The 24493-nt window shown below is 45.3% G+C and overlaps 1 protein-coding gene across 5 annotated transcripts in view; it reads left to right on the top strand.

The window, feature by feature from the left end:
• Positions 1-24493, top strand: part of LOC134469109 (serine/threonine-protein kinase D3-like) — a 77694-nt gene that overhangs the window by 43656 nt on the left and 9545 nt on the right. For 2 of the 5 annotated variants that reach the window (XM_063223150.1, XM_063223154.1), the window contains exons 4-11: positions 3466-3597; positions 10904-11067; positions 14092-14284; positions 15258-15338; positions 15696-15879; positions 17394-17517; positions 18154-18231; positions 21606-21888. In XM_063223150.1, coding sequence (XP_063079220.1) covers positions 3466-3597; positions 10904-11067; positions 14092-14284; positions 15258-15338; positions 15696-15879; positions 17394-17517; positions 18154-18231; positions 21606-21888 — 1239 coding nt within the window. The remainder of the gene's footprint in view (positions 1-3465; positions 3598-10903; positions 11068-14091; positions 14285-15257; positions 15339-15695; positions 15880-17393; positions 17518-18153; positions 18232-21605; positions 21889-24493) is intronic. The other 3 variants (XM_063223151.1, XM_063223152.1, XM_063223153.1) reach the window with 3 other exon arrangements.

Raw genomic sequence — 24493 nt, forward strand, 5'->3', positions numbered from 1 at the left:
CTCTGGGCTGAGGGCCCGAGGGCCTTAGTTGGGCCGCCCTGCCGGACACAGCGCGGTGGGAGGTGATGAGAGATACGTCTTGGCATGGAGCTCAGCTAATCATTTCTGCACTTTAGCTAGAGCTCCCTAACAGATGATGTGCCTGTGCCTGTGTCTGTGTCTGTGTGTCTGTGTGTTTTCTTTCTTGCAGTTCACTCACAGAGGCTGCTTTCCACAGATTGTGACGACTTAACACCCACAGAATAGGTCCATGTGCAAAAACTTCTGCACCGCTCCACACACACAAGAAGTTTTGTTTGTGTGTGTGTGTGTGTGTGTGTGCGTGTTAGCATGTGTGTGCATTTTTGTGTGCGCGAGAGCATCAGAAGCATTCTTGGCGTTGCTGTGTAATTGAGGGCATGATTGAGTTGTTTAGTTCCAACAGAGATCTGCCCTGCATTTAGCACTGGGGTTGTAAGACCATAACTGATGTGCATTTCTTTGTGTTCTTTTTTTCTTTTCTTTTTTTTTTGTACAAAGAAAACGATCCTAGTGATGACATTTCCCCCATAACTCATTACTATCAACATTCTCTTCTTTACAACTCCCAATGGTGTTGTCGTCACATTTCAGGGGCGCATTTCTCGAAACCATAGTTGCTAACTTCATTAGCTACTTTGTTGCTTGCAATGCAATTTCCCATTGGCAACTACCCAAGTTGCTAACTAGCTAACCACTTAGCTTTCGAGAAACACACCCCAGGCTTGCTTTGATTACAGCGGGTGACTCAGCTCATGTGGATAGATGCTCTGTTGTTGCTCTGAGACCTTCGTTCGTTCTTATGGGAAATACTGAGGTCCTCCCTCCACCCCCAGCCTCTCCACCTCCACCCACCCTCCTATTCGTTGGAAGCTGCAGATTGTTTGCTCCTCTGGAATGTGGTTGCCATGGCGCTGTTTGTCATCACTACTATATACTAGTACGACGGTTCCCAAAGAGACAGCCTTCGTGTGGTGCCATTGATCACGGCTTGTGAAAGCGATGTGTGATGCTGAGTTCAACAAAGACTCAAGGACATGCAGTACTAAATGGGGAGTGGAGAGAGAGAGAGAGAGAGAGAGAGAGAGAGAGAGAGAGAGAGAGAGAGAGAGAGAGAGAGAGAGAGAGAGAGAGAGAGAGAGAGAGAGAGAGAGCCAGAGAGAGAGAGAGCCAGAGAGAGAGAGAGCCAGAGAGAGAGAGCGAGCGAGCCAGAGAGAGAGAGAGAGACACAGAGAGATTTAAAATGGCAGAGGGATCATGAAACCAATGATGGAGGAGGTCAAAATGGGAGCAAGTAGAAAGTAAACCAAGAAGTAGTTGATGGACTACTAGTGATGAAAGAGTATGCATTAACTCTCTGACATTGTACAAACCATCACTGTGATTCATCATTGACCTTACACCTCAACTCCTCTGCTAAACACCAGAAGGCGGGATTCCCACATTCAGCGTATTTGGACCCCAATATCTCATAAGGTGACCATGAAAATACTGATGAATGGCCCTGCCGTGGCACAAATGGTGGGGCACTCATTTGCTATGTGGCCGACCCGGGTTCGATTCCCAGCCCGGGTCCTTTGCGGACCCTTCCCAGTCTCTCTCTGCCCGCTCACTTCCTGTCACTACCTTCACTGTCCTGTCAAATGAAGGCAATAAAAAGCCCCCAAAAAACTAACAAGCCTACGTACATCTAACATGGAATTTAACAGATTATTGTAGTAGGGCTAAAATGGGAAGGCCCGTGTAGACTATACAGGGCTGGATAGATAAGAGCCAGTTGGAACTCATCGAAAGGATACTGTGTTGGCGTCAGTCAATAATGGTCTAATTTTGAATCCCGGCAGAGTTTTGTTATTTGGCCATGACCTTGGATGGTTTTTATAAGCAGCCCCGTGTGTATTTTTATGAACTACACTGCTGTGTGTGGGTGGTGTAACAACACTTATCAATGAATGGCTTTCAGAGGTGCTACCACCTCTGCTCTGCCCTGGATGATTTAAGCCTACCTACACACTTCCTCCCCATGATTTTCTCTCTGCGTTGATGTACGAGTTTAGCACAAAAAAAAAAAAAAGTGTTGCACCCATCACAGCCCTTTTGATTCAGGTGCGGTAGTCAAATGAAACATAGACTGATAGCAGGAGGGACGTGCACACACAGAGGGGCAAACTCAAACTCCCTACCAGAGATTCTTTAAGTATATAGAGAGATAGGTTGCTATGGGCACCTAACATGACCAGGTTCCGGTCTGCCTAAAGGGGCGTGTCATAATGCTCCTAGCATTGAATAGAACAGTCCTTAGGTCTGCCTAAAGGGGGATTTCCTCCCCTCCCCCTTGCAATAATAGAACCCGGAAACAATGGGCCAATGGAACCTCTCTCTCTCTCAACTCTCTCTGTCCCTACGTTGATGGTCTGATTTTTTTCTTTTGCCAGACCAGTATGTGACAACAAGTTACATTGATCATCTTGCACATCGCACATCACGTATTTAAATGGTTCATGATAACATTATAGTACATGCACTTGCTCCCATGCAGTCTGCTGGCCCATTGGGCAATAGCTACCCACAAAAAGCTTTATAAACACTTTATTAATTTGTTATTGAACTGATCATAAACAAAGCATTTACAGATGTTTATAAATGAACTTCAGCTGCACAGTGGAGTGGGAATCAACTTCTACTGGATGTAGTGTTGTATGTGTGTTTGCCTGCTGAATACTTCTGTATCCAGTGGTTTCATGCCTTCTGCTCTTTGGAGGACAAACTTCCAGGACCGATGCAACTGTGCTGTGTCAATTTAGTATTTCGTACTCATTTACCAACATTTTTTTTTGTTAATTACCTCATTATTTCTATAATAAGTGTACATGTAATTATACAATTATATAATATACAATTATATAATATATGCATAAGTGTTTATAAAACGTTTTACGGGTAGTTATTCTAAAGTGTTATGGCCCATTGACATATGACATGCAGCCTGTTGTTATGGTAGCTAGCTGTGGCGTATTAGTCAAGGAGGTGGTCTTGGTAGGGGAGGATTTTAGGTTTGGCTCCAGTACCAGTAGATGAAATGTGGGTGAAGGAGTGTATATCCAGCACCCTCCTGAAACTAGTCTTCTAATACCACATTTGCTTGAGTGGGACTTGCTTTACTTGATTCTGGATGAACGTATTCCCTAAATCATTCTGTGGCAGAGCAACAATGACCTCTAAATAATGTAATGTCATGCGATGTCATGTTTTGTTATCACATTCCGATCGGTTTGCTTCATTGTTCAGAGGAGACGCACCAAAAGTTATTGGCAAAGTCGCATGGCACCAAGGAAGCTGCCAAAACCCTGCTGGCGCTGCTGTTGCTACTGCCGCTGTGTGTGTTTCACTGTCCGCTCTCTCTCGTCTGTTCTTCACCGTCTCGCTGTGTTTACTTTTGTTTTGCAGCTCTCGCCACGGTTGAGGACTTCCAGATCCGGCCGCACACGCTGTACGTGCACTCCTACAAGGCCCCGGCCTTCTGCGATGACTGCGGGGAGATGCTGTGGGGCCTGGTGCGGCAGGGACTCAAGTGTGAAGGTTGGGGAACACACACACACACACACACACACACACACACACACACACACACACACACACACACACACACACACACACACACACACACACACACACACACACACACACACACACACACACACACACACACACACACACACACACACACACACACACACACACACACACACACACACACACACACACACACACGCTCATACACTAGAGCTGTAACAATACACTCAACTCACGATTCGGTTGTAATCATGATTTCGTAAAGGGACACTGTGCAGGAAATGGTCAAAAAAGGTACTGCAACTATGCTGCTCATTGAAACGGGGCTGCCTATTGCCAAATTTGATCTTTACATGAAAGTTTACTAAGTAATAAACTAATATTTTCTAGTATGGTCCAAGTAGAGTCATTTTTGCAGCTGAAAATGGCTATTTTTGGAAATTCAAAATGGCGGACCATGGAGAAGATCCCCCTTTTCATGTATGAAAAGTGCCATTTTTTCCAGTCATAATGAATACTTAGAATTTGATGGTGGTGGTAAGTATTCATGAAAAAGGTAACATTAGTGAATGGGCAACATGAATTCTGGAAATAAACATCTAAAAATCTCACACAGTGTCCCTTTAATGCATCTTTTTGATAATCATACATAGAATAGGTTACAGGGGACTACTAATTATTTTAGTAGCGATTTGAAGCACTATCACGTCATATCATCTGGTTGGTTTATGGACTGAAGGGTAACAGAACTTTGAAAGAGTGTATCACGATGCTGCCTCCTTGCATCAGGACACAGTATTGTGACTGTGCGTATCATGATGTCTCGGTTCGCTACAATATCATTTACAGCCCTATCATACACTTAGGCACACTCAGGGAAAATACACTCAGAATATGGTCATGTTTCACAGGATATTGTGGAAATAAAATTGCAATGCTATATTGATTAAAAAAGTAGAAGGGAAGTGAAGGGAAAAGGGAAGGGAAATAAGCGCTTAAAAAGACCGTTAATGAGCATCAATCTGGCAAGCAAATTATGCTGATACAGTATTTAACCAATGATGCTGGATGCTGCATATACGCTGCATTGACATAGGCCAGTGATTCTCAAAGTGTGGTCCGGGAACCACTAGTGGTTCGCAACAAAGCTCAGGTGGTCCGCGAGGGGATTTGTACTTTTCCAAGACAAGCTAGCAGTAGGCTATATTTGTAACATTATCACAAAGCTAAACATAGCTCAAGTCTCATTTTCACCCCAATAAGCTTCTAAATGTGAATAAAAAATAAGTGATCTGCATCCAAATTAGCAGTGTCAATTTAGCACCTGTCAACTGTCAGGTGGTCCCTGAAAATTTGCGGGGGACAAAGTGGTCCTCGATCTGAAAAAGTTTGAGAAACACTGACCTAGGCGCCTGGAGCTGCTTAGACGCAGCATTCAGGCTCATGAGATTTGAGATTTTCAATTAAAAATATGGGTATGTTAGAGCTGAATGAACATATCTTAATGCAATATGGGGGTCTAAGGTTTTAAATATCATGTGTTTCATATTTTTATGTGCTTCGGAGGCTGAGATATTTAGGTTTGTATAGGCTGAAGGACCTTTAGCAGGTGTTTTTTTGCAGGTGCCTCAGGTTGAAATGGGTAAACAGAGGTCTGTTAACAAACTTCCCCCATACCGTTATTTTAAAGTTGGCCATTGGTTTCAGCTATGACCCTTTTTGTTTTATTTTCCAAACTTGACCTGCTGACCAACACCAGTCAGTTTAACAGCACGCCACCTTAGAGGAGACTCCAACTCTGGAAGCTTTGATATCCCTCCCCTCCCCTCCCCTGCCCTGCCCTGCCCTGCCCTCCCCTCCCCTCCCCTCCCCTTCTCTCATCCTCCCCTCCCCTCCCCTCCCCTCCCCCCTCCCTCCCCTCCCCTCCCCTCCTCTTCCCTCCCCCTCCCCTCCCCTGCCCTTCTCTCATCCTCTCCCCTCGCTTTGCTTCCCTCTCCCACTCCCCTCCAGTTCCCTCATCCCCTCTCCCTCCTCTCCTCTCCACTCCACTCATTATATTTTCGGGGAACCTTGTGAAAGTGCAGGGGCAAATCCTGGTTTGTGTTAATAGTACGGCCCTTGGAGGACTTTATAAAATTTGAAGTGCCGCTTCGAATGTCACCCCTTCACTTGAGGTAACTCTTTGTCTTCCTCTCCCCAGTGGCGGAACATTTGGACACAGGGCCCAAGGGCAAACCACCTATAGGGCCCCTCCCTATAGCCTGCCAAGGTCACAATAAGGCCCCCAACACCAATACAGGAGGGCTCTAAGCCCCCGGGGCAAAGGTCCTGCTTGTGCCCCCTGTAGCTCCACCCCTGCCTCTCCCCAGCATGGCCTTGCATGGCCTGGAAACAAAGAAGGTTGGCGTCTGCGCCTTAACTTAGAATCGCGTGTTGCTTGGTGCGACTGCTCACCAAAAATAGTGATACTAAGACAGTTAAAAAAGATGAGGCGCACACAAGGATTGCAAAGTGGCCAACAAATTACAAAAGAAGTCATCGGAAAATAACTGGAGCTACAGACGTTTCGGACCTAGTCCATTATCAATGCCTCCCATGACTCCAGTCTCCACTTGCATGGCCTGTACCACCAGCACTATAAAGGCTGAGGAGGCGTGAGGTGTTTACGCCGGGCTGACCCCTGCATCAGCGATCTGCGTCGGTGGGCTCCATATCAAAGCCATGGGTGGCTTCCTGCTTTTTGAACGCGAGGGCCTTTCAAGTCCTCCACACCCTCTCACCCCCCATCATAGGCAGACTGTGGACTCTGCATTTGATGTCTAGAAAAAATATAAATACGTAACAATGCCCAGACAACTTCATCCAAGCTTATGAGCACAATATGCTTGCAATCTAGTGTGCTGATAGATATATCCAAATCAAGTTGGCTTTATTATCAATTTCTTTTCATGCGCTGGTCATAGGAAGAATTGAAATAAGGTTTCTTACTTTCCTATGAATAGACATATGTACACATACTTTAGGTGACTTAGTAACAACAAGTTGTAGGCCTACTAGTTAAGTTGTGTGAACTTGGAGTCTGGCACAGTTTACAGTCTAGCATCTCACTCTTGGATTTCAGAGTGGTGGAAATGGTTGGCATTGTTTCAGACCTGTGAATGCTTTCGCTGAGAACTTTAAATCCCTACTTGAGAATGTAAAAACCTTGACACGTTTTTGAGCCAGGCATTGTCTAAATCAGGAGATCCTATTAAGCCTCACCAAATCCTCAGATGGATACATTAGTTACACTGTACTGTAATTGGTGAAGTCATCAGCATTAACTGCACATGCAGACCTAACACATGGCCGGATCTCACACTCCTAAAGCTGCGCTCAGTGTTGCCAGATTGGGCGCTTTCGAGTCCAATTCGGCTGCTTAGGATGACCGTCTGCGGGTAAAAAAAGAGGGCATTATGGCCGTAGAAATCAGTAGAATTTAGTACAAATTGGGCGGGATTTTGTGCTTTTTTTGTGATTTTGTGCTTCCAGGCGGGTTTTGTGCATGTTTTGGGCTGGAATTATCAGTCTGGCAACCCTGGCGTGCACTGTGGTAGGATGATCAGAATAGGTTTTGCAACTATGCTGCTCATCGAAACTGCTGCCTAGTGCTAAATTTGACCTTTTCATGAATATTTACAAAATAATACACTAACATTTACTAGTATGACCAAAGTACAGTACGATTGCAACTAAAAATGTCTCTTTCTGGAAATTCAAAACGGCGGACGTGGAGAAGATCCGCCTTTTCATGTATGAAAAGAGCAATTTTCTCAGTCCTAATGAATGCATAGAATTTGTTGTGGGTGGTAAGTATTTGTGGAAAAAAAAACATTTGTGAATGGGCAGCATGATTTCTGGAATTCTCTGTGTTTTTACGCATCCATGTTTGTAGATAAAGGTACTCATTGCTGTGCTAATGGACAGCATGCATCTATGTTCAGCAGGATGTTTTTGCTTGTGAGATTGCTGATCACTGGTGTGTTTGGTTTAATGAGATAAGTGGCACCGTTTGTTTGTGTGAATTTGTTGTAGTGTTTTTGTCTGTACTTGAGATTATCAGTTAAATGCTGTGATTTTTGCTGTAATTTTTTGTAAACGCTTTGAAAATTTGCACTTAAACAATGCAGACTAGAGACACTGCTGTCCTTACAGCAACTGATTGCCTGACCCACATGTAGAACAGTATCTGTTAATGGGGGGCCCAAGTAAAACGCCAAAGGAATGAACATTCGAAACAAATTGCCGCTATTATAATTTGGTGTTGAGTTCAGTGCTTCTACACATATTCCAATACTTCTTGGCAGTAAAGAGTAGATACTACAGTAATACTATATAGTAACTGGTAGCCCTGTCCCCTCCATTGAGGAACATCTGCATGCCTCCAACATGGCCAGCCTTGCCATCTGTAAAACGTCAATTCACATGTCCCTCCACGTCTTGTCTGAGTGGGGTCTTGTGGGAGGAGATAACTCATGTTGCCAGACAACCGATCAATTTGCGAACGGAAGAGGGATGATGGAGGGGGGCGAACAATGTCTCATTACATATGAGCAGATTACACGTCATTACCAAATCAGACTTGCATTTCAAACTTCAACAGAGTTCACCCCTCCCACCAATTATCATTACCTTTGCCGACTTTGTCGGCGGGTTGACTTTGACCGCTGTATTTATTTATTATTTATTTGTGAATATGTTTGTTTGTTTGTTTGTACTTCGTATAACTCAGACAGAACTGAGCCGATTTTTATGAAATTTAGTGGGATGATTGGTCATGACCCAAGGAACAATCGATTACTTTTTGGGAGTGATTGGGTCAAAGGTCAAGGTCAAGGTCACGAAAAGGTCAAAAACGTAAATTTGCGATATCTCGGTTAATTGGCATCCGATTTGCCTGAAACCAGTGCCAAGATGTGCAGAATTCAATTCCCGATCTTGTGATGTGCCACACGTCATGGTGGTGTCCATACGTTTTTTAGCGGTTGGGGGTCAACGGTCAGTGGGGTCAAGACCTTGCGAAATGCACGTTTCTCATCTTAACTCGGTCAATTCTGGACCGATTTTTATGAAAATGACATCAAAATTTCAGAAATGTGTCCACCACAATCTCCATACTAGACTAAATGGAATGGACACTCTGTCGAGCGCATACCTTCACCAACGACACTTTATTTGCGCCCGCCTCAGCGGCCGCATATGGCATATAGGATCGCTTAAAAAAAGGTACCATGGGGCCTGACTACGGAACCATAATGCTGCCAGAGGCGAAAAAAATTAATCGCTCGAGCGACTTAGTGTCTCGCTCGAGCAAATTATTTTGTTCACCTCTGGTAGCATTGCGCTTCCGTACCAGTAACGCTTAGGAGTGAGAGCATTTCTGTGGAATGCGGCAACCGGCATAACGTTCAAAGTTTGGGTTCACAGTCAAAACAAATCAACACATCATAAGAAACCGTATTATTACACACATCATTGTTGCCCAACAGCCACACAGCAAAACTCAGGTCTGATTATATGCTGCATCCGCCGTAAGCAAATTGCCGTAACCTGCTGACGTCATGCTGCTGATTGTGCACATGGCTGTGCATGCTGAATTGAATAAGAGGTCAAGAATGGGCCAAAAATGTAATATTACGATATTCCGGTCCGATTTAACCCCTTAAGACGCGGCTTTATACATTTGTTGTTACCAGTATGGTAGAGACCAAGTCGTGGTGCATTACTAAAAGGCATGTGTTGTGTCATAGTATTGTAGTGCTATGGTAGTTACATTTCAATGACTATTACAGCGTGCCACAGGGGCTACATGAAACTAACACCAAAATTTGGAGAATGTTATGCCTCACACTCTGAAGATGGCCAGAAAAAAATAAGTGGCTTAGGCGAAGGTTTGCGCTCTACCGAGTGCCCGTTCTAGTTTCGCAATGATCTGCTTCACACCTCCTGTATGAATGAAATATTTTGGGGCCCTAGGCGAAATATAAACATGGGGCCCTCAAAAGTCATTATGTAGACAATCAAATTCTGTGTTTTGGTGCATTGAGATCAGGCTTACTTTTTTGTGTGTTTATCGCAGCCTGTGTAAAAGTTTGGGGGGGCCCCTATGGAGGGCAGATTTGGTCAGGGCCCTGGGCAATTGCTTAGTTTTGCCTAATGTCATGTCCGCCTCTTGTACAGTACAAGGCCACAGAGAGAACAGTTCTTAGAAGATGGGAAGATGTTGCGGATGTCAATGCCCTCTCCGTGGTCAAGAGAGCCTGATCTCATCTGTGTGGGCTGGGAGTGCTGATTGCATGTGGAGGGACGGACGGAGCGGTTAGTCAGGGTGTGTGCAGTGTTTGCAGCGCAGCGCAGCTGTGTGCTGAAATGAGTGCGGCGTGATCATGACAACATATTTCATAACTCATAGCCAGCGTATGAGCTCACCACCCCTTGCACTCTCTGACCCCAAAATGCGCTGAGCATGTGACTTCACTAACATCACTGACATCATCGGCCCAATGCCCAACAACAGGGAATAAAAAGCCTCATCCAAACCACTAGTAGGTGCTTTGGAGTGGCAGTCACCCACACTGTCCTTCCAATGTTTCCTGCTGAAAATTATCTTTGTGTGTGGTCGTCCAAGGAACGTTCAAGGTTGGAATGGAGAAATGAATTACTTCAAAATCATTGTATATCAGGTTTTAAGCTTTTCATGTGCTGTGAATGGACGTTTTAGACTTTGAAAAAAGGGATTTTTAATGCCTTAAGCCCTGGTAGAGAAGGGTTTCATAAGGAAGTGGGGTGAGGTTGGGGGAGATGTCCTTAAGAACTCCAGAGCAGGCGTGCTCTACAGCTACAATAATGCTATTTGTTCGGTTGTAAGTCCAAAGTGTGCCACTTGTCAGCATGGTCCTATCCAGGGCTCTAAATTAACATCCGCAAACCGGTCAAAATGCTGGTGACATTTCAGCTTGGCTTGTTGAAAAGAAAACTTACTAGCCACATTGACGCATTATTGAGTGTGTGTTTGGTTACGTTAGTAATATTAACATCTACCAGCCATTTTAGATGGTGATGAAAAAGGGAAGAGAACAAGCCTGAAAGTCCTGTGCTTACGGACTTATGGTTACTTCATGGAGAGAAAGAGTGCAGGACCTTGGCTGGGGAAGCTGGATGAGGTAAGTGGTGCTCAGACAGACAGAGAGAGAGAGAGACGGGCGGTCGGGCGGCGTGCTGTCCAACGGGGTCCATGCTGGGTATGACACCACTGTTTCTTCCTCCCCCGCAGGGTGTGGGCTCAACTACCACAAGCGCTGCGCCTTCAAGATCCCCAACAACTGCAGCGGGGTGCGCAAGCGGCGCCTGTCCAACGTGTCCCAGCCCGGCTCCTCGCTGTCTATCCCCCGGCCGGCGCCCATCGAGAGTGTCGTCCCACTCCCACCCCCAGAAGAGGTGAGTGCTGGGATGGGTTGGGTTGGGTTGGCTAGAGCTGGGTTAGGTAGGGTTGGCTAGAGCTGGGTTGTCTTGTGATTTTGGGTTAGTTTGTGTTTGGTTGGTGTTGTTAACCCTATCTTTGTGCTGTGCTACTGTATGTGCATGTCATTTCCATGCTCAAATGAGTATTCTTTTGTTTGTATGTGTAGTCGTAAGGTTTAAATCATGTTCCCTGTTAGAAAGCGTGACCCACTGAACATGTAAGCAAACAAGAATAGGCATTACACACTCACAAAACACACTTACTATTATTCACACACATACACAAGCAGACACAAGCAAAAACACCCACCGCCGCCCTTACATACACACGGATACGCACTCACAAATTCCCACACATTCGTGCATGCATTTAACAGACAAACACACTGTACCCACTAATCACATAAGCATTTCAGCCCCAGGCAAATCAATGCTTCTACCATTCAGTCAATTCAGCCATGGACACGGCTGCGCTGGCCTCGGCCAAACTGTGACTGTGCTGTTCCCTTTCCACCAAAAGTCCACTTTCCACTTTCACTTCAGTTTCATGCCTCGTGGCTGAAAAATACTCAAAAAGTAAATCAATTTATTCAAAATGTTTCCACATAAATTCCATAAATGTTTCCGCACTTGTGATGGTGATTTCATAGTACAAGCTTTTCTAATGTGGCCTTCAAGGATGAGGCTTACAAACGCACTCGACAAGCACCAGTGGAATGCATTTACACTTTCCTAAGTGACTGCACAGGGAAGGTATGTGCACTTGCACTAGTTTGTATACAGCACACGTGCAGCACTGAGCCCACATACCAGGAGTTGAGTATGCATGTAAGAATGACTAAACACTTGGTTAATGGATCCTGGGCATGGCGCCTGAAAATATGTGTCAGACACCAGATTACAGTAGGCCACATAACATTTTATAGTAGAAAGTTATACTATTTTTGAATTGATGTGAATAAATACAAACACTGTATGCATGTAGAAGTGTTTTGCAAGTTGTATGTATGACACTGATGCTGCAGCACATGAATTTCTCCACTGTGGGATATTAAAATAAAGGCCATACTTATAGAGGACACATGTAGCCGTTAGTGCTTTTTTTGTATTTGCAAGAATGACAGTGTGTCACCAGTGGCAGCTATATCAGGACCCCACTTTTAATAGACCTGTTGATAGCCCCTATGTCCACCCCCTCAGAGAGAGAGAGAGAGAGAGAGAGAGAGAGAGAGAGAGAGAGAGAGAGAGAGAGAGAGAGAGAGAGAGAGACAGAGAGCGTGAGCGCAGGAGAGAGATAGAGATAGAGAAAGTGAGAGAGAGAGAGAGAGATAGAGATAGAGAAAGTGAGAGAGAGAGAGAGAGAGAGAGCGTGAGTGCGAGAGCGTGAGCGTGAGTGCAGGAGAGAGAGAGCGAGAGAGCGTGAGTGCAGGAGAGAGAGAGAGCGAGAGTGCAGGAGAGAGAGCGAGAGAGAGAGAGTGTGAGCGCAGGAGAGAGAGAGAGAGAGAGAGAGAGAGAGAGAGAGAGCGAGAGAGAGAGAGAGAGAGCGTGAGCGCGAGAGCGTGAGTGCAGGAGAGAGATAGAGAGAGCGAGAGAGAGAGTGCAGGAGAGAGAGAGAGAGAGAGAGAGAGAGAGCGAGAGAGAGTGCAAGCGATTGAGTGAGAGCTTCAGTGGAACTGGACAGACAGCATCAAGGCCGCCATCTCTGAGTAGAGCTTAGCAAACCTTTCCTTTCATCTGGATGAAAGCACCCACTCAGTCAATAACTAACGGTGTGGAGGCTGTTGCAAAAATACACTTCTTGTTTTTGTTATTAACCTTTTTGTTATTTTTAATTGTTTAATTACTTTTTCATTTATTTATGCATTCACTTTTTTGCTTTTTGCGTTTATTTAATCATTTGCCTTTTTTAATTCATGCTGCTTTTATGTGTCTTTTTATTGAGAGCCACAGTTATATTTTTAGCAGGCGGTACCCCATTTGACCAATAAGCCTGCTACTGTAAAAGCATCTCCATTAGTGGAGGGCCGGAACAGAGGCTTTGATTGTTTGTTGCCTCTATTTGTCGCTGTGCTATACTGGTAACTATGAGGATTGAAGTCCTTAATGTTTCTGTGCCATGTGCCATTATCATCCTAGAGGTAAAACAGAATATAGCAGTATATGTATATATATATATATATAGATAGATAGATAGATAGATAGATAGATAGATAGATAGATAGATAGATAGATAGATAGATCCATCCTTGTCAGGGCTCTATTTTAGTATTTCTGTCATCGCTCTCCCACCCCATCTGTCAACACTCGTCCTTTCTCTTTCACATCTCTCTCTCTCTCTTTCTCTCTCTCTCCTTTCTCTCTCTCTCTCTCTCTCTCTCTCTCTCTCTCTCTCTCTCTCTCTCTCTCTCTCTCTCTCTCTCTCTCTCTCTCACGCTCTCTCTCTCATGCACACACATCCCATGCTGTGTTAGTTTAGCTCTGGGGGTTTATCCCACTGCATATGTGCCTCCCCCTGATGTTGACCTTTCCTCTCTTCTCTCTCCCTCCTTCTCCTCCACTCCTTCTCCCTCCTCTCCCTTCTTCCCATCTCTTCCTTCCCTTCTTCCTCGATCCTCCTCTACATCCTTCTGCTTTTCCTCCTCCTCTCCCTCTTCTGCTTACTCGGCCTCCTCTCCACCTCCTCTCTCCCCTCCTCTCCCTACCTCCTCCGCCATCTCCTCCTCCTTCTCATCTTATCTCCTCTACCTCTTCTCCTCCTCTTCTTCCTCTCTCCCCTCCTCTCCCTACCTCCTCCGCCATCTCCTCCTCCTTCTCATCTTATCTCCTCTACCTCTTCTCCTCCTCTTCTTCCTCATCCTCCTCCTCCCATCCTCACCTCCTCCTCTCTCCTCCTCCTCCTTCTCCTCTTCTCCTCCTGCTCCCCCTCCCCCACCTCCTACTCCACCTCCCATTTTCTCCTCCTCCTCCTCCTCCTTCTCCTCTGCCTCCTCCTCCTCCCAGCAGCGCCCCCTGTTGGAGGCAGGCAAGCGCATCCCGTCGTGGAGTGGCCGGCCCATCTGGATGGACAAGATGGTGCTGGGCCGGGTCAAAGTGCCGCACACCTTCAACGTGCACACCTACACGCGGCCCACCATCTGCCAGTACTGCAAGCGCCTCCTCAAGGGCCTCTTCCGCCAGGGCATGCAGTGTAAAGGTGAGCTGACACCCAGTGGCCATGCCACAGTGACCTACGGCCCCTCCGATGCCAAGCCTCCGCCAAACATGATTGCAAAATCGGCGAAAAAACAGCTACACCTGCTGATAGAAACCACAAATACCATGTTATTATTGCAATAGCGTGGTAATAGCATAGAAATAACATGTTAATAGTGGTAATTACCAATTTTCCCGATGTCGTCGGTAGCAATTGCCCGGTAGGCCCACCGCTAGGGCTGCCCCTGCCGACACTATTTAAGTATGGAGATAGGAGACTTTATGGCTGTAGATTACATGTGTTTAAGCCCAACATCCAGCCGAGTAGCATACACTCTCAACCAGCTGTGCCTCTGTGTTTCAGTAGCGGGCCAAAGAAACTTCAGCAATTGAATTTCCCTTTGGGAATAATAGAGTAGACTTTGACTTAGTGGTTGTACCACAGATGCATAAAGGTGCTTTCCAATCACACCACCAGATTTTCCTACCTGTTGAGACACAGCTTTTGGAGTAGACCTGAAACAATGATCTGTCAAATATATGGTTGGGCTGTCCTGAAAATATCAATATTGGAATGCATCATGGAATACATTGATAATGATATCTCAATATTGGTTATGTGATATTGATAAGTACATAGACATAGTTTCTGTGAAATTATAGTGGAACATGTATTGTTATGGTGTGTAGACTAGAGCAGTGTTTCCCAACCAGGGGTACGTGTGCCACCAGGGGTACGCGAGCACACCTCAGTGGGTACATGGAAAAATGCAATTTTGAATGGGGGACAATTGAGTGGGGATAAAGACATAGATTCGTAGCATTGGTTAGGGGGTACTCATGGTACAACAAAACGGCTTAGGGGCTACGAGAGACAAAAAAGGTTGGGAAACGCTGGACTAGAGTGCTCATATGAATCACATCTCTGCATCTTGTTTTAGATGCATGTTTTAGTTTGCCTGTTCTCCTTTCAGATTGTAAATTTAACTGCCACAAGCGATGTGCCTCCAAGGTGCCAAGAGACTGCCTTGGTGAAAATGTCTTTAATGGAGGAGGTGAGGATGTCCTTTTGCTTTTTTGTTTCTGTTTTTTTAATATATACGTTTCCTGATGTTCACCATGATTGTGTAAAAATCAATTGCTCTTTGCTCTCTCTGTCTCTGTCTCTGTCTCTGTCTCTGTCTCTCTCTCTCTCTCTCTCTCTCTCTCTCTCTCTCTCTCTCTCTCTCTCTCTCTCTCTCTCTCTCTCCATCTCTCCCATACTCGTATATGTGCAATATTGTGTGTAATGTCCTTGTGCCCTCCTCTGTATTTATGTATGTACAGTGTGCTACTTGACACCTTAATTTCCCTCGGGATCTATAAATTATACTCTACTCTACTCTACTCTACTCTACTCTACTCTACTCCAGCAGAGCCCGCCAGTCCTGGGCCAGACTCGGACTCGGTGACCATGGAGGTGGACAGCAGTGATGTGAACAGCGAGGGCAGCCTGAGGGGCATGGACGACCCCGAGGAGGTCTCCACTCCGGAGGACAAGATCTTCTTCATGGACTCGCCCTTCATGGACGACGGAGAGACCAACAAGACCATCAGGTACAGTAAGACCTTCCGCATGAGGTAAAGTGTGCTACAATCTGTTCAGGGACAACAAGGTTATTGTACTCAAAGAAACCAAGGGTAATGGGGAGACCATCAGGTAGTAGGCGGTCCTTAAAAAGTCTTAAATTTCGTTTTTGTCAAATCTTGAAAAGTGTTATTTTGTATAATGTCGTGAATTTGTGGATCTTACTTTTTGGGAGGAATCATTCCATCATCCATGTATTGTTGAACTTTGAAAAAGAGGAAAAAAGTTTGGTAGCCACATGTACAGAATCTGCACACTATCGTTTGCATGGATTTTGGACTTTTACGAGCACCTGTGATCGTCAGACGCACACATTAGAAGGTCAATGCGAGCAAGACTCGTGCAAATGATTTGGTCCCTCTCTAATTCTACACAGCAACGCAAGCATCGGCCCCACTGTATGCAATGCGCATCAACTTTTAATATAAGATTGAGAGGACATGTTTTGCTGTCCATCGATGCTCGTTGGCAGCCAAAGCGTAGCCATGTGTAGCCTTGCAGCTGTGTATGTGTACCAATGGGTCCCCCATGTCATCTGTACAAGGACCCTTGGTGAAGATGTCTTCAGCTAACATAATTTAATAGGTTTTATGTACAGTATGTGTGTAGCAGGTCCTCTGTGAGATTCTGAAGAAGTCTTAGGCCGAAACGTCTGTCTGTCATGGGTATCATGAAAATAAAATACAAGAACTACACTTTAAGAGTGTGGCTTTTCTACAGAAATGTGTGGCACATTTTGAAACATCCAAAGAGATTAGACTTCAGGCTTGAAATGCCTGTTTAAAATAATAATTAATTTCTTGGCACAGAACAGTTTGCCTACCATTGTATGTTTTCCTTTGGTTCACTCTGAGGAAGATGAACAATGGGCTAAACATTCATTGGGCAAAAAAAATCAAACATTGAAAAAAATGATTTAAAATGTGCAAACTGCTTACATGCTTTTATCCTGCCCATGGACCTGGGTTTTGCCCATTGAAGTATTGTGATTCTAAAATACCATTGTTAATGTTATTTATTGGCTGTTGTTAAATAGACGCCTGATTCTATGCAATGTAATTGCCATAGACTTAAGGCCATAGATGTTAAGAAGCTGTTTACACCAATGTGGATATTTTTGAAAACACATTGGTGTTGGCCTCTCGTTCACACTAAATGGAGTTTTGAATGTTAAGAATAAAAATGATCCCATATGGGGGGCTAAAACTTACCTGTCACAAAGGAGTTTTTAACTGTTATCCACATGTTGTGTTTACACGCAAACATATAAAATATCCACATACAAAAATATCTGCATACGTGTCGCCAGCACCTACATATTTATCAAGGACTCAGTGCGCCTCGTAGAGGGGCTTAAAATCTCATCACACCTTGTATAATGACAATAAAAGGCTTTGTATTTGTATTTGTATTATATTTGTTATAGTAACATGTGTGCATCCTCATGTTGCTCCCTGTCCCCTTGTCTCCTCTGCCTCTACAGCCCGTCCACCAGTAGCAACATCCCCTTGATGCGCGTGGTCCAGTCCATAAAGCACACCAAGAGGCGCAGCTCCACCGTGGTCCGGGAGGGCTGGATGGTGCACTACACAAGCAGGGACAACCTTGTGCGTGGAAACACTCAAACAAATCCTACTTAGCTGTCATTTTTTAAATTCAAAACGGTATTTTTTTTATTCTTAAATTATGGTCAGACTTAGCTCCAGTTGTGGCTGTTGATAAGGTCTACCAAAGATTCCAAGGCACACTGCTGGTGAAGTTAAAAAGCCTTTAATTAAACGGGCTGACGCATTGCGACTACTGTCTTCTTCAGTGTCTGAATTTTATTTTCTTAATTTGGCTTTTTTTGCGCTGTAGCATCCCATCTTCTGTACATATACCGTATCTGAAATAAAATGCTAAATAAGTAGTGTAAGAGAGTGAAAGACCGGAATTACTTAAAAAAATATACATAGCAATTTTATTACTCAAAATCCTACTTAATCAGGTTCAAATCAGCTGCTAGATTAATAGATATCTGTTTTTTAACATATAAAAATGATTATGTTTATAGCAATTGAGAGATATGAATGCTAACTGTATTTACAGTATTTAATCCATACGATATTGAATTTGTTAAAGCAGCAGTTTTATTAATTTCATATATATTTATTTATATATTTATGTATCTTATATATTTTACCGGTATATATATATAATTTATTTTAATTCACCTCTTCATCCTTGTCATGTGACTCCCGCAGAGGAAGAGGCACTACTGGAGACTGGACAGCAAGAGTCTCTTCCTCTTCCAGAATGAAAGTGGAGCCAAGTATTACAAGGTAACCCTCACTCACCTGCCATTCCACCTCATCGCTCCAGGGGCCTCATTTATCATTTGTTCGTAGAATGCCTTCTAAATTGTGTCCTACGAGTGAAATATAGAATATAGAAACGCCTGCTCCAAGTAACCATATATGGCATTAAAATATATTCAAATGCCATGTTAATTCGAAGGTGCCACCCTGTTTTGACACACATGAACACTCACGGACACACGCGCCACTCGAAGCGCTGACGGGAAGTGCAGAGATAGAAACATTTCTGCGGCTGAAATGGAGGTGCTTTCGACAGGGGGAGGACAGTGTTTCAAAATAAATAAAAGAATGAGACACATATGGAAGAAAACACTGTCAAATAGCACATTGTCATACTCCATTGCCATTCAAAGCAAACTGTACCTTGCACGGTCAATATTATTTGCAATTTCATGTTTCTTCCACTCGCACGCATGGTCTGAGGTGTGCGTAGATTTAGGCACATTTCTATGTTCAAGTACATGTTCATAAATCCCACACTTTGCTCAGGAATGATCGCACGCATGCTTTACGCACAGATCTGTGCCTAAGAACGCTTGATAAATGAGACCCCAGGAGAACTCACTGTCAAAGAAAAAAGTTTTGCAAGTGGAAAACCCTGTGTAAAATGATACTGTATGTTGGCACTGCGCTCTGGTTACAGAATCGAAAGCGTACATAATTGATCTTGTGTTTGGGGGGGAACATTTAGGCCAAGTTGTGTACAGTACACCCTGACAGATGTCAGCCACTGATCTCTGTACTGTGCCAAAACAACAAGCAACTTAAAAATCGTCAAGACTGTTATTGTCATCATAGTTACTTGTACAATTAAATATTGCAAGTCAACAAAGGTTGAAGGATAAGGCTACATAAAGTCTCAAATATCAAGTACAAATAGCGAGTGAAAGGGGAGTACAAAAAAGAGGAGCCACACTTAAAAGGTTGGTTTTTTTATTGTCAAGACTTGAGACAGAGCTGTCTTGCAATTTACAAACCATGATAGCCCATTCTCAATGTGTCCAGTTTGCTCATCCATATATGGACCAAAGATAGATAATGCGTTTTTGATATATTTTTAGGTCCATTATGGGAGGCTGTAGTAGTGTATTGCACTGTATTAGACACCTTGAAATTATATGTTTTACGCATCACACCCAAAGCAAACATTGACTTGGTGTTTTATTTTGGTTAAAATTATGCAGTAGAGGTGTTTAACGTGTTGAGAGTGTGAGATTAGTGCATCGTGGGGATGACTCTCCTTTGTGTCTGCCTCCTACAGTCAGACAGGGCAGAGGGCTGGGTGATTGGCAGTCTGACAGGCCTGCTGGGTGGATTCCCTTTTCTCCCTGTGTGTCTCCCTCTTTCTTTCCCTCCCTGTCTCTGTCTCTCTTTCCCGCTCATCCCTTTTGCTGCACTTTTATTTTATTTTTCTGTCTCTTGTCACTTCACTCCGTTCATTTGCCTTTACATCTCAGTTTGTGCTCTCTCTCTCTCTCTCTCTCTCTCTCTCTCTCTCTCTCTCTCTCTCTCTATCTATCTCTCTCTATCTATCTCTCTCTCTCTCTCTCTCTCTCACACACACACACACACACACACACACACACACACACACACACACACACACACACACACACACACACACACACACACAGACACACACATTCTCTCTCTGTCTCTCTCTCTCTCACACACACACACACACACACACACACACACACACACACACACACACACACACACACACACACACACACACACACACACACACACACACACACACACACACACACACACACATTCTCTCTCTGTGTTATTTCATCCATCATGTCTTCCTTCATGCTTGTGACCTGGCAGGTTTTCCTGAACTTGAACTCTTCTTTGAAGTGAAAGAGAAAGAGAAACAAAGCCATTGGGGGCTGCAGCCGCTGCTTGTGGTGGTAGTGGTGGTGGACAGGCCAGCCGTCAGGGGGGACAAACGGGTGTGTTGTCCCGGGCCCAGGGAGACAGGGCCCCCAGAATTGGTTCCCCATTACATTGTATGTATTGGGTTGGGGGCCCTTTCAGATGACTTTGTCCTGGGCCCAGCAAAAGCTGTCAGCGACCCTGGTGGTGGAGATGGGCGGTGGGGTGGTGTTGGATGATTGAAGGTGTGGGTGGGGTGTGTTGGTAGGGGGTGGGGAGGGGGGAGAGAGGAGGGGAGGCGAGGGCTTCCCTCCGGTGCCCTTGGCCCGCTTCCACCGTTACTCACCACCACCCCAATAACTCCCCCTCCACCTCCACCTCCACCCGCCTCCTCCTCTCCAGCCTCCCCCCTCCTCTCCCCTGGCCCCAGGCCAGCCTGCCTCGTGCCCAGATCACAGAGGCACGTCCTGCCTTCTAATCAGGCCAGCGCAGCGGGTCTTGATGTGGCGTGCTCTCCCGCTCCGCTCAAGCCCGGAGAAACCACAGGCAGCCTGCCTCGGCCCGGGTTCTGGGACCAGAGCCTGGAGAAAGAACGAACGGAGGGAGGGATAGAGAGAGGGATGAGGAGAGGGAAGATGGGGAGGGAATGAATATAGGGAGGGTGGAGGAGGAGGAGGAGGAGGAGGAGGAGGAGGAGGAGGGAGGGTTGTGGTTCTTTCTGAAAGGGTCCTTACGATCTGCTGCAGATACACCTCCTTCAGCCCTGTGATTGGCTGGTTGGCCCATCGGTGTGCCTGCCCTCTGGGATGTCTCCTTTCTCTGTCTCACTTTTTCTCTCTGTTTTGTTTTGTTTTTTTATTGTGGTCTGCCCTCTTCCCTCCTTTCTCACTCCGCTCTTTTCATTCCTTTCTCTTTTTTTCTCTCTTTTTCTTACTCTTTCCTCCCTCCCTCGTTCCTTTCCTTCCCTCCTTCCCTCCCACCCTCATGGGACCCTTTAAAAGAAAGAGGAGGTGGAATCTGTGAAGGCACTCGGTTAGTTTTCTGAGAAGTGAAGTCGTGAGTCAGTCACGCCACACTAAGTGAGTCTGCGTTTGAGTCGGACTTTGAGTCTAAGCTGTGGAGGAGAGCCGTAGTGTACACTGTAGTGAGAGGCTGAAATGGAGAGGTGAAATATGAACGGAGGGAATACATTTCAGTCTATGGCTGAATGTTAAGTTAGGTGATGTTGTGGTGGCATGTGGTAGGACAGACTGACAAAGGACGAGGGTATTTCAACAGGATTACTGCTCGAATGGACACTGAATTCAGGCAGCTACCTGTCCAACTGCCTGTCTAACTGACTGCATTTCCGTCTGTCCATCTTTTGCACCTGTCCATCCGTCCGTTCATCCATCCATCTCTTCGTCCATCCATCTCCTCATCCATCCATCCGTCGATCGATACCCCCGCCACAGGAGATCCCGCTGTCGGAGATCCTGCAGGTGGAGACGGCCCATGACTTCCGGAGCCTGGCGCAGGGAGGCAACCCGCACTGCTTCGAGATCATCACCGGCACCATGGTGTACTACGTGGGCGAGCACACGGGGGCCGGCCACTACCACAACGCGGCGCTGGCCGCCTCCGGCGTCGGGCCGGAGGTGGCCCAGAGCTGGGAGAAGGCCATCAGACAGGCCCTCATGCCCGTCACGCCGCAGCCCAGCATCTGCACCGGGCCCGGCCAGGGCAAGGACCACCACAGTGAGTGACTCTTAATTTCATTACAAGTCGTACTTTTTCTGTAATATTTCAATGCATGTAACAAATGAAAAAAAATCCTTGTTGTCCTTGTAATCACATTACATTACACACTTTTGTCCGAAGTACGTAACTAACAAAAGAGGACAAAAGAGGAACAGATGGTGGAGAACACCGACTCACACACAAGGCTCTATTGGTGCTTCAGGGTCAGAAGAATACTTAGACTTCATTTGTATTGAATGTTTGATCTTGGTATGGTGGATTGAGGTATGTCAAGGTATTACAAAATAGTTCATTAGTGAGTGGTGATTTCACAACTTTTATACATACACAGCACATTTGCATTTGATTACAGTTGATTAAGTGTTCACAACAGATATTTATAGTGTAAACACATTTGAAACCCTAACAGCAGGGATCTTGTGTACGTCTGACAAACATTGTTGTTATAACTCTGTGCCAAGCAATATGAATTCCCCTAGAAACTGTCATTGACTGACATAAATACAGTACCCTCCACATCGAGAGCTCTCGAGACAACAGAGATGTACTGTATGCATTCCTGTTTATGAGGTAGTGCCACCTTTAGAGATGCACCCTGTCATTTGCGCTCTTCCCTCATCCACACCTACTGTCCCATTTAGTAACCAGAGAAGGTGGTGATATTTTTGTAACTTTATTGTGGACTCGCCTCTGCCCATCTTTGCTGAACAAAAGATGGCTTGTGTTCACGAATGCCCAATTCAAAGTCAACATCCTGGCCCTGCCGTGGCCAACCGGTAGGGCACTCGTCTGCCATGCGGCCGACCCATGTTCGATTCCCGGCCCGGATCATTTGCCGACCCAACCTGTCTCTCTCCCCATTCGCTTCCTGTCCACCTCTCAAACTGTCCTGTCAAATAAAGTCGTAAAAGACCAACAAAAAAAAAGAAAATCTCAGTCAACATCCACTTTATTTGACATAACCATGTTGTGTACAGGTTTCTACAAACCATTTTTTCTCCCTGAGGCCCTGAGTGTACACTGAACATGTAGACATGTAAATATGTACACTAGACATGAGAGTATAGACATAACAGCGCAATAATGTGTAAACATAGTCAATATAAACAAGGCATGTCTGCTGCAGAGTTGTCACAGTGCATCCACCACTTTGAACATTTGATGCTACCTTGTGCCGATAGAACTGAGGTGATCCTGCGCTAGTTCGCCACTATGGACGCGAACTCACCACCTGCCAGTCAACGCTCCAGTTCGGGCATGGGAGGCACAGCACGATACCAGAGAGAGTAGAGAGAGAGAGAGGTTCCATTGGCCCATTGTTTCCGGGTTCTATTATTGGGGGGGAAATCCCCCTTTAGGCAGACCTAGGCAGACCTGAGGACTGTTCTATTCAATGCTAGGAGCATTATGACACGCCCCTTTAGGCAGACCGGAACCTGGACACATTAGGTGCCCATAGCAACCTATTACAATGGCATATCTCTATACTTATAGAATCTCTGACGATACCGCTGACCTAAAGGTCCAGGTCGATAGCTCAGCTCTACCGATACTGTATGAGGCTCCGGGAGGGAAGTTTACTAAAACTTAACGCAAAAACTCTGCTAGTTGGCATCTCTTACACTGGTAGCATCACTATGGTGGAAAGATTGACTGATGTCTCAGTGGAAAAAGACACAGTGACCACAGTGTTTTTTTTTAAGTTGTCTCACTCCCTCCATGCGTAAACATGCCTGTTTATCCATCCAGTTGTATAATTGATTCAATTTTATACCGCAAAGTGAATGGCATGGAATTTATGTTTCTTTTCCCCAGCAGTCAGATTGGGATCTTAACCATGAGTATGTGACGAAATAAACAAAAAGGACATATTTTGACGTAGAAAAGTATCAGTGTCATCGTTTGTGAATGGTGTAAGAGAGTTAATCGGGGCTAAACTAGAATGACAGCGTGGGTGCTCTCTCTCTCTTTCTCTCTCATCCCTTTTGTTGCACTTAGTTTTCTTTCCCCCTTCACTCCCTTCATTTGCCTTTACATCTCAGTTTGTTCTCTCTCTCTCTCTCTCTCTCTCTCTCTCTCTCTCTCTCTCTCTCTCTCTCTCTCTCTCTCTCTCTCTCGCTCTCACCAAACCTGTGGGCTCGGATATTTATCTTGGCTACAGATCGATCGATTTGCAAACTGGGCAGCCGGTCAGCGTTATGGAAACGAGCTCCGCCCGAGATGACCTGTACTGTTGTAGTATGACCCACTTTAGGGAGCAGACAGGGCTGCCACATGCCTGCCTGCTGCCTGCCGCTAGAACCTGACCTTCACCTTTCTGCCAGCGAAACTCCCAATCAATTGTTCCCCTCACACACTGTTCTTCACAGCCAGTGAACTGGAATGCTGGCTGGCGTTAGCATGGTCTGGCATAGAACTATATCTGATTAAGGGGTGATGTTGTACGATTCAGTCATATTGTATTCAATACTAATTTATGGCCGTGGTAAAATGTCCGTGAAATGCACACATGGGTTTATGGCTCTCGTGCATTTTGTGAGTCCGTAATGGGGGACGGTTATTCAGATGAATTGTGCTAAAACATATACAACTGCGATTATAT

This window comes from Engraulis encrasicolus, chromosome 18 (assembly GCF_034702125.1).
Source record: "Engraulis encrasicolus isolate BLACKSEA-1 chromosome 18, IST_EnEncr_1.0, whole genome shotgun sequence".
Classification (NCBI taxonomy): Eukaryota; Metazoa; Chordata; class Actinopteri; order Clupeiformes; family Engraulidae; genus Engraulis; species Engraulis encrasicolus.